The following is an 11332-nucleotide window of genomic DNA, read 5'->3' on the forward strand; positions in this document are numbered from 1 at the left end:
GCCAGATACGGGATAAAGGAAGTCTTTTATTTCATTGTTTGCATTGTTGTATGTTATGCTCACTGTATGTTATTTTCACGTTTAATGAGGGTGCATTGTGTATTGGGGGGTGGGGGGGTTATGTTATGTTGTAAATAAAATTCCAGTAAAAAATATTTTTAAAAAAGAGAGAGAGAAAATGGCACCTGCCATGTTTTTGCTCATTAGCTCACACATGGCACTTTCAACCCTCACTTTAGGTGAGAAGTTATTCCTGGCACCTGTAGCTCAGTCCTTTCATATTCCTCCTCATTAAATAGGAATATAATTTCCAATTATATTTGCACACCATGGAGTTTGAGCATATAACGCACACATGGACACAGATAACGAGTCACACAGTTGTTAGTTTATACCTACTGAATTCAGTGGGCTTTAGGGTGCAGAACCCTGAATTGGATTTTGTGCTCATATAAATAGAATGTGTGTGCATACAATCTAAAACTACAAGTTATATACTACAAATAATGCAGAGGTACAGTTTGTGCATTTTCACTCTTCTGCTTTATGAACATTAATTTTCCATTACAGGAATATCCACATAACTAGTAAATACAGTCTAGACAAATATGTACAGGAATATGCATATGGTTGTTAATTTTTCTTGATTCTTTTGTTTTATCTTTTTGTATACCACTTTGTGGGTTTTCATAATCTCATGGTGTATAAAGTTTATGAAATAAATATTCTGTGCACTGTCCGTACAGGGACTTGTTCAATCATTTTATTCACAATATGTTTTCCAATGTTAAGTGACTTGTGCTTCTCAAATCACAATGAACATGGTCCGAAGTACATTGTCCTGCATCCATACATGGATATCTGTGCATACAATGGCTTCCCTTCTTTATTTTTAGCATTTATTCCACACCATCAGTGTACATTTAACCTTCCAGAATGACATCGGGAAAAGACACACTGAGGATGAGACTTCTCTGCCTGATTTTGGGCAATTTAGGATACCCTCCCACTTCAGCCCTGTATGACACAACATATCAGTCAGGGCTGGCTCAGACATAGGTCAGCACTCAAACATAGAGACAAGCAGGAAGTTCAATTCTTTATTCAAGAAAACAGCAGACAACACAAAGAAGTCTCAAGGCAAGACCAGCTTCCATAGCACAGTTTCCAGGACTGATGGTTCCTGCTTCACACTTGCCCCCATGACCCCTCCTCTTCTGGAGATTGCTCACGTAGCCATAAACACAGTGGGACAGGACTCTTGCTTCATGTTTTGAGTCTGAACAGCTTTCTGCCCTTGGCTCTTCCCTCTCGCCCAAGCCTGTTGCTTCTTCAGTGGCCCACCATTCTCCTCCCTCCTTCATCTTCTTACCTGTCCTCAGTGTCCCACTACCATTCCTCATGCTCTGAACCTTCCTCCTCTGAGGCTTTCCTAGGGGCTCGCCATCAGGTGCCTTGCACCACTCCTTGTCATCCAGCCAGTCCCTGACAATATCCTGCACTGTTTGGTAGATGCTCCCTGCCTCAGCGAGTGACTTTTTGGGTCTGCATGGGAGAAGGGAAGAAGGGAAAGCCTTCTGCGTGAACTGCCTTCTACTCACACAAATTTGGAGACAATCCTATTTCTTTTGCAATCAAGAATAAAATTGACTTTTAAAATGCAGTTAATACATGCATTTAAACTGAGAAATTAAAATGTATGATTTTACTCTAGATGACAAGCCTACTAAAATAGGCCAGTTGCAGTCTTACTGATACGGTCATACCTCATTTTATGTTTGCTTCATGTTACATTTTTTGAGGTTGCGTCCCGTGGCAACACGGAAGTACCAGAAAGGGTTACTTCTGTGTTTTGCTGCTCACGCATGCACAGAAGCGCTAAATCACGCTTTGCGCATGCATGCAAGCACCAAATCACACCGCACACCTGCGCAAATACGATGCTTCAGGTTGCGGGCCTTTCACGTTGTAAACGGGCCTCCGGAATGGATCCCGTTCTCAACCAGAGGTACCACTGTACTGTTAAAAATGACAGAGATGTGCTATCATTCACAGGCAAGCACAGGAAAGTTCTATAATTCCATTTCAACCCATTTCAAAACTACATCAGAGACGTGTATTTTTATTTCAAGTAAAATTCCAGAGAAAATGAGATTATGTACATTTCAACAAAATCTTTTAAACTATCCAGCTGAAATTTTCAATTTTCAATATTATCTATATCATGTTTAAATGGAATGCCCACTGAAGACTGTGATTTCCTTATGGAACAAATAGGATGCATCTTGTGCTTTTTACAATATAACAATAAATAATATGAACTCTCCATTCTTAATGCTACAAACAAAATTCACCATGGCACAGCAGTTCAGACTGCTAATACCATCAGTGTTGGGCTCTACCACAATGCATTCGTGTAGGTTTTAGGCTACAATCCTATGACCAGGGCTGAAGAAAGAGAGAGGAAGATCTAGTATTAGATTCTGCCTGACCCCATCACCCCTCCACAGCTGTAGCAACTTCTGTGGAACTCCAAAATCACTAAGGTCAAAAAGCAGATGATATAAGAGTTGGGATGTGCTGGGGAAGACTGTGGAAAGATTTATAGTTAAAGAATCTGTATCCATCCCACTCCCCCAACCTAGAAGAATTTTACACCAGCTCAGGAGATAATGTAAATATCACCCTTTTATTTCCCTTCCATTGGAAACATGGGAGGGAAATGTAGAAAAAAGAAAGATTTAGGAAAGGGACAAAGGAGGACGTGGTTTAACTGACTTTTGACCCCTTAGCCACCCTTACGACTGTATGGTAAGAATTAACTAAGTCCAGTCATTAAAAAAAAATCATGGAAAGTCATTCATCAAAATTCAAATTCACTACACAATTCTAGTGCAGTTGAACCTGAGCATAAGGAAATCCATGTAAGTTCAAATTCTACTTCAGTTATTACCTCATTATGCTGTCATGGGTTCAGTAAGTATGTTATTGTCACATTATGCTGTCGCAATCCCCTAGCCTCAGTGTCCCATCAGCAGAATGAGATAACACCCTGATTCATATAGATGTTGCAGGGATGAAAATAAGAAAATGTTATCATTTTCCCAATGTCACAGTGATGGAAGGCATAGTCAGATATTTAGGAAAACATGAAAATATTATTCAACAGAAAGGCAAATCTGCTTATGCACAATTCAATAATGCACATGTTTCTTTCACAGCTTCCATCACCTAGTTTTTAACCAAAGTTAAAAGCCCTACCAAAAGAATTATCTCTTTCCAATACATCAAGCACCACACTATACTGCTTCCTGGTTCCAAGACCTACAAGCAGTCTGAAGACTAAATTTGGCCCTGAAAAAACTTTGCCATAAAAGTTCACTGCTGAAACTTTGAGATTTATACTTTGTACTGAAAGCTCAAGAGGATTTCAAGTATATGTTAGAAAACTATTAATTGCATGTTACTGCATTTTATGTATGAATGCACACATTAAAAAAAAATTAAAAAGGTATCTTGCAGATCCACTATATTTTCTGGAAGACTAATGCCTTGAAATCAACCCATCTCTCACCTTCCTAAACACTGCAATTCCCCGAAAGCATAATTTCCAAAAGCAATTGTTCCTTGAGAACGATGGAGCCTACAGGTATGTCTGTTCCTCCGCATTTTTCTAAAATGACTTCCCAAGGCTGACTGCGTAGTTGCTGTGTAGATGAGAATGTGCTTTAATGCTTCTCAGTATTGACCTTGGAAAAATCACAAAGGTAATAATCCTCTTGATTTGACATTGAAATACACACTCAGGGTGAAGAAATGGATGTGTTCTATAGATTCTGGAATTCAGTTCCTGCAGTGCTAAAAAAAACCACCTAGGACATTAATCTAGGCAACATTAAATCCTATTTAATTCAAAAGAGATTTCAGCATATGCTTAACTCTCCCGCGGAAATCAGCGGAAATTTAAAGGTGCTTAATTCATGCCCCATTTACTCTGAGCATGGTAGGAGTTTTTAATGACACTGATTGTTGATACTCTCAATAGGAAATAATAGGCTCGTGCAAATAGGGTCAAGGTCTCTACATCATAGGACCTTTGTCATCCTCCCAAAAAAAGAAAATTGGAGCTCTTTTGCAACCAGAGACTTGCGGTATTGTATATGCCTATGATGAGCCCCATGTTTGCAGGTCTTCTTTCTGATTTGGGCTTTCAAATGGGATAGCTCAGTTGGTAGAGCATGAGACTCTTAATCTCAGGTTGTGGGTTTGAGCCCCATGTTGGATGAAATATTCCTGCATTCCAGGGGGTTGGGCTAGATGATCCTCACGCTCCCTTCCAACTCTACAATTCCACAATGTTTCTAACCATCCCTGTTTCTAACGCATCTTTAATATGAAAGGCTCATAAAGTCCACCATTTTTCCTCACTGAAAAGTGTCCTTGCGTATCTTCAAGTGCATTTGTAAACATGGGCACAGGTTATCTCATCAAAACAAGTGGGCTATGCACAGGTCAGTGGGCACCTGATGAGCAGCTGATCTGTAAATGAAATTTAGCTGTCATAATACCAAAATACATTCGCATTGCAGAAGCTAGAGCTGTTTCCTATGCTTGACAAGTTGGAGACAGAGGTCTTGCTCCACCCACTTTTCTTTTTTAATGATACAGCAACACAAGAGGCACAGCCGCTGCTATTTGCAAGCCAATGATCAGCACTGAGATGCCATTTGCGGAGCTGCTCCTGGACTTTCTTCTATCCCATCCTGCTTCCCTGTGCCACACAACAGCAGTGCTGGCTGTGTAAACCAAAATGACTGGGCCACAGAGTTGGACCATCCATTATCCTTCACCCACCAGTGGTCTACTCTGACTAGTTATTTCTATCACAGTTCTACAGCAGGCTTTTTAGCCACGTTTCTATCGACAAGTAACAGACACAACAAAATGGACGTCTTCAGAATTTGCATTCCATGCAAGAAAATATTTTGGTTACATTCATCTGTTGTGCTGTTCTTGTTTTTAAAATCATGAAAAGCTGTGTGGGTCTGTCTTGATATCTCTTGGCCATCCTCATAGAGGCTGAGGCACGTGGAGCCGGGCATTTGCAAATTGTATTTGTCACCTAGTATTAATCAGAGCCTGTGAAGGAAACTCTTCACTCTGTACCTGACAGATCCTATCAGAACAAAAGAATGCCAACAAATGCATTGTTTGGTTTAAAACTCACCAGGGTTTCATGCAGTGCAAAGGGAATGAAACAAATATATTGACAGTCACTAGTTAGGAAAATAAAAAATATAGATTCTGCTCCTTTGCACACTGGTGTGTATACACACACACATGCCATAGATAAGATAGATAGATGTCAATGTTTAACTAAATAATTGTGTGAGTGAAATGACTTCCACTTGTACAACAGGACTATCCCTCCCTCCCTCTCCCTTCCACCCCGTGTGCTCTGTGCCACCCTCAAATTTGCTCCAGGATGTTGGGGGAACCCTCCGAAAAAAATTAGGGGTAAGGAGAATGGGGTAGAAGTAGTTCCACTTGCACAGTTATTTAGTCTCTCTCTCTCTCTCTCTCTCTCTCTCTCTCTCTCTGTGTGTGTGTGTGTGTGTGTGTGTGTGTGTGTGTGTGTGTCTCAGTATCAGTTCTGGGTTATCTCCTCCATCCTAAGTGCTTTCATATAGTAAACAGATGCCACTCATGTTTATGGGAGCCCATGGAAAACTGTCCAAAATGAGTAATTTCAGTGAGAGAAATTTCAGGTTCCCGCACTGAAATGATCACTATCACAAGCCGGACATAGCATTCCATATGGAACAATAAAATGTTTAGAAGAGGGATGGGGAACATGTGACCATCCAAATGTTGTTGGACGACAGTTTCCATCAGCCCATTAACCATTCAGCTGGGAGGTTCAAATCCAACAACATCTAGAGAGCCTCTTAAGAAGTTTTGTTCTTTTAACCCAAATTCACATTTCCCCTAATACTTGCTGGGCAGTCCGCAGACCATTCTTATGCTGTAGCAGCAGATGATCTCCTTGAAAGTCTTTCGCATTTCCTGGCTTCGGAAGGCGTAGATCAAGGGATCGATAACTGAATTGCACATGATGAGGATGAGGTACATGTTGAAGTGTGACATGAAGCAAATGCAGTAGAGATTCTGAGGGCAGGATATCATCAGGATGAGATGGAGGAAAAATGGAGCCCAGCAGACAATGAAGATGCCCAGCAGCATAGTCAGGGTGATGGCACCTTTCATGCTGGTCCTCTGGTGAACAGAATTATATCCTGGCAAGGCTGCTATCCTCTTGACATGAGTACGAGCCAAAAGGAACATGTGTATGTACAGCGAGACCATGAGGAACAACATAGTGAAGAACATTGTGATGAGACACATGACGACGTACTTCGATTCATAATAAAGGATGAAGATGATCCCACAGCCAGTACAAAAGGTCCAAATGCATGCAATTATGAGCCCTGATCTTTTCACCGTCATTATGTTGTGATAACGGAGGGCATAAAAGATAGTGATATACCTGTCTACTGCAATAGCTAGCAAACTGCACATGGAAGCCACAACAGATATACATATCAGCGAATCAAAAACATTGTCTATGTGACGTACAAAAACATCTTCAATAATTAGATGCCTATTGTTTAATAAATATATGGTTATGGTCTCCCAGGCATTTGACACGCTGACCAGCATGTCAGCAACAGCTAAGCTGCACACAAAGAAATACATAGGAGAGTGCAAGTTCTTGTTCTTAACTATGGCACAGATAACTAGGATGTTTTCAAGAAGGCTTACAATGCCAAGTATGAGAAACACCTCCGTTGCTATGGCCACTTGCTCACATGTTGATGCCTTGGTCTTGACGGTGGGCACAGTCAGGTTGCTCCCAAGAGCGCTCAAGTTAAGGTCTGGAATGCTGGGTTGATTAGATGAGTTCATCTTGGCTGAAGAAGGTGCTGTTTTCAGTCTGGGAGACTTATTGTAAAACAGTCCTGCAGATGCATTCTTCGGAAAGGCGGAAGATCCTGCCAAACGATCACAAAGCATGACATAAAGCAGAGCTGATGGTGACAAAAGGAATGAAATGTAAAGGGGAAACTAGATATGTAAATGGCAGACCCAAGAGTTGCAATGTGGGTTGCTTCCAAAGTCAAATAAAACAAGGAGCACAGGAGCAATTTAAAACATAGGAACGGGAAGGAGATAGGGTGATGAACTCCCCCACCCCGTATCTTATACCCATACAAAATCTCTCTTCCTATACCACCTATTTTTCTCACGATTGACACATTTCTATATATCCCAGAGAAGATAAATACACTGAGCAAACTTCCGCAGAAAATTAGTATGTTCAGTCTGAACAAGTCTTGAGAACCCCACTGAACAGAACAGCTATAAGACCAGATTTCATTAGCTCAGCCAATCAGATTTACATAAAAGTTTGAATTCCTGCAAGAATTACAAGCTAAGCTTTCAAAGCTTCTCCTTCATCTTTGTACTTCTCAAGTTTGCAAGTACTGTGACACAAACAGCAAATGACTGTAGCATTAGCCAGCCGTCTTGCAGCAAAATCTCACATCCCCAAAGATATACTGATATTCAAGGGTTTGCTATAACAGCAGGTTTGGTGCTGCTATTTTTTTAAGTTGATCACTATTACTTCAAGGTTAAATTGCAGTATGGTTTTTCTGTTCCGTCTGAATAATGAGATGTTTCTGAATGTTTGCATTATGAAAGATGTTGCGAGCAATCAAAACCCTTCATGAATACAACACATTTTTCGAAGGATCCTAATAGCTTCCATTTACAATTAAAGAAAAAATGTAGCTATTTACCCAGTGCTGTTCCTTCCTATTTCTCTTCAGGTCCTGCATATGTTCTTCCAGCTGTCAGAAGTTTCTGATCACCTGTCCATTCAGCATCAAGTGTTTGTGCACTTTTGACAGGAACCAGTGCCATAACAGTAGAAAAGCACTATTCACATCCAAAGAGACAAGGCTGTTATAAATTACTTACTGTGGAGCTGTCTTTTTATAGTCTCATAGTTAATGACTTCAATGTTCGGCTTCCAGCTCCTCCTCTGCCCACCCCCACCCCCGCCTTCTTACCACCCAATTTCTCATAGACTTCAATAAGATGCAAAGACTTGAATTTTTAGCATCACCTAGTGGCTGATATTTGTGATGCACCCCATCTTTATAAACTGCAATTTTTTCCTGCTTTACACATTATTTGTATGATATAATTCCCATGCTGTTTTTAATATTTTGCCTCCATTTAATCTCCCAAATATTAAACAGACTGAAATATGACCTGGCATTTTACTGAAAATTATTTAGAAGCAGGAGGTTCCCTTTTTTGCAGCAAAAGACTATCACTGATTTCCTCTGAGGGGGAGATATGGACTTACTGTAAATTTGAAACAGAGTTCATTAGCCTCTGCACCTGTTCTCAGTAAAAAAATTTAAGGAGAATTCATGTGTAGCATCTTGATAATTTTTAAATTATATCATTCCTACGTGCAGTGGCGTAGCGTGGGGGGTGCAGGGGGGCCCGGCCTCACTGGGCGCAACATCTGGGGGTTAGGGTTAGGGGGCGCAAATCCACGGGTTAGGGGGAGCAAATTACTTGCCTTGCCCCGGGTGCTGACAACCCACGCTACACCACTGCCTAAGTGTAAGATCCAACTCTTTGTGTTCTGTGTTAGGAACAGCCATTGCGATGCCCTCCAGATGTTGTGGGACTTCAGCTGCCATCAACCCCAGTCAAAGTGGCTTATGGTTTGGGATGGTGTGAGCTGTATTCCACCAACTGCCGGAGGGCACCATATTGTCTAACCATATGTAGATGGTAATTAGTTTCCATTTGGATACTTACAAGAATGGTAGCTTCAGTTACCTAGTTGCCATGTGCCTATTCCAGTCAACAGATAAACCTGGGACTTGGGTCCAACCCTCCACCAATGACAGCCAACCAGCTCCAAGATGGTGAGAAGGACTAAGCCCACAACACTCTAATCAGGCAAACTTGAAACTGAAAATAAGAAACTCATGGTGGGAGGGAGAAGGAATAAATATCATGATTAATATGAAACCACACACTAATTATAGGGGTACATGCAACATCACTTATCCCTTGTTGTTGTTTAGTTGTTTAGTCGTGTCCGACTCTTCGTGACCCCATGGACCAGAGCATGCCAGGCACTCCTGTCTTTCACTGCCTCCCGTAGTTTGTTCAGACTCATGTTTGTAGCTTCGAAAACACTGTCCAACCATCTCGTTCTCTGTCGTCCCCTTCTCCTTGTGCCCTCAATCTTTCCCAACATCAGGGTCTTTTCCAGGGAGTCTTCTCTTCTCATGAGGTGGCCAAAGTATTGGAGCCTCAGCTTCACGATTTGTCCTTCCAGTGAGCACTCAGGGATGATTTCCTTAAGAATGGATGTGTTTGATCTTCTTGCAGTCCATGGGACTCTCAAGAGTCTCCTCCAGCACCATAATTCAAAAGCATCAATTCTTCGGCGATCAGCCTTCTATATGGTCCAGCTTTCACTTCCATACATCACTACTGGGAAAACCATGGCTTTCACTATACGGAACTTTGTTGGCAAGGTGATGTCTCTCTTTTTAAGATGCTGTCTAGGTTTGCCATCGCCTTTCTCCCAAGGAACAGGCATCTTTTAATTTCGTGGCTGCTGTCACCATCTGCAGTGATCATGGAGCCCAAGAAGGTAAAATCTCTCACTGCCTCCATTTCTTCCCCTTCTATTTGCCAGGAGGTGATGGGACCAGTGGCCATGATCTTCGTTTTTTTGATGTTGAGCTTCAAACCATATTTTGCGCTCTCCTCTTTCACCCTCATTAAAAGGTTCTTTAATTCCTCCTCACTTTCTGCCATCAAGGTTGTGTCATCTGCATATCTGAGGTTATTGATATTTCTTCCGGCGATCTTAATTCCGGCTTGGGATTCATCCAGCCCAGCCTTTTGCATGATGGATTCTGCATATAAGTTAAATAAGCAGGGAGACAATATACAGCCTTACCGTACTCCTTTTCCAATTTTGAACCAATCAGTTGTTCCATATCCAGTTCTAACTGTAGCTTCTTGTCCCACATAGAGATTTCTCAGGAGACAGATGAGGTGATCAGGCACTCCCATTTCTTTAAGAACTTGCCATAGTTTGCTGTGGTCGACACAGTCAAAGGCTTTTGCATAGTCAATGAAGCAGAAGTAGATGTCTTTCTGGAACTCTCTAGCTTTCTCCATAATCCAGCGCATGTTTGCAATTTGGTCTCTGGTCACTTATCCCTTCTAGGTGACTATTTTATAATAAAGAAACAAATAAGCTGTTGAAATGCCAATAGGGCTTCACAAGCTATCTTTCAAAAGTCACAGATTTCTTCTCTGTTTCAATTCTTCCTCCATCCACAGGAGGCATAACTGAGGACTGAACCCCAACCCCAAAGCAGGTATGGCAGAGCCTGGCTTAGACATGGTAGAGTCTGTCAGGACCTTGGACAGCACACTATAAAAAAGCTGGCTGGGTATTGCCATCTGCTGAAAAGAAGCTAGCTTGTTCTGTAACTGTTTACAACATGTGGGAGTGAGCAGGACACCACAGAACTAATGTCACATCCACACCATACATTTGAAGCACTATTATATCACTCTGTGGGGATTCTCCAGTCATGGAAAATCCTGGGAACTGTAGTTTGTTAAGGGTGCTGGGAACTGTAGCTCTGTAGATCAGAACTCTTAACAAATTACCACTCTCCCATGTCCTTTTAAGATATCAGTCCTCCTCCTCCTCCTCCTCTTCCATCCGTCCAAAACCTATGCACATCACTCCCTCTCATTTAGCATTTTCCTCCATCCTAACCCTCCTCTAAAGATTAACTCAAGTTACTGGAGATCTCATTTGAATGCTATTTTGTTCTTATTTATTTCATGAATGAATCACTTCCCATGAGGCATCCCAAAGTGTTTTACAATACAATAAAAGCATGCGCAGAACAACTGCATACTGTATATAAAAGCAACGCACGCATACACACACAATGAGAGAGAGAGAGAGTTACCAGCTGGAATAAAAGTCTCCACTGAGAAAGCTTGTTGAAAGAGGAACATATTCAACAGGCAAAGGACAATCAATAAACCACCTGTCTGATAGTGCTGTCACACTAAAGACCTGATTCTGGCAATGTGCAGAATGGACCTCCTGACGGGATGGCGTCTGCAGGATGCCCTCTCCTACAGAGCACAGCGATTGGTTGGATATGCAGAGGATGAGATGATCTTTTCCTGTAAT

The 11332-nt window shown here is 41.5% G+C and overlaps 1 protein-coding gene across 2 annotated transcripts; it reads right to left on the reverse strand.

Moving 5' to 3' along the window:
- Positions 1-747: 747 nt before the first annotated feature.
- MC5R (melanocortin 5 receptor) lies at positions 748-8058 on the reverse strand. Of its 2 annotated transcripts, XR_014222980.1 has the most exons (3): positions 7863-8058; positions 4477-7052; positions 748-4127 (listed from the first exon to the last, which is right to left on the reverse strand). XR_014222980.1 is itself a non-coding variant. In XM_082236067.1 (2 exons), the coding sequence occupies exon 2, from the start codon at positions 6964-6966 to the stop codon at positions 5989-5991; it is 978 nt and encodes a 325-aa protein (XP_082092193.1). In that variant the 5' UTR covers positions 6967-7052; positions 7863-8058; the 3' UTR covers positions 748-5988. The 2 variants fall into 2 exon arrangements, 1 of the variants encoding a protein (XP_082092193.1); XM_082236067.1 differs by having other exon boundaries at positions 748-7052.
- Positions 8059-11332: the final 3274 nt, after the last annotated feature.

This window comes from Podarcis vaucheri, assembly GCF_965113315.1.
Source record: "Podarcis vaucheri genome assembly, chromosome: 8".
Lineage (NCBI taxonomy): Eukaryota > Metazoa > Chordata > Lepidosauria > Squamata > Lacertidae > Podarcis > Podarcis vaucheri.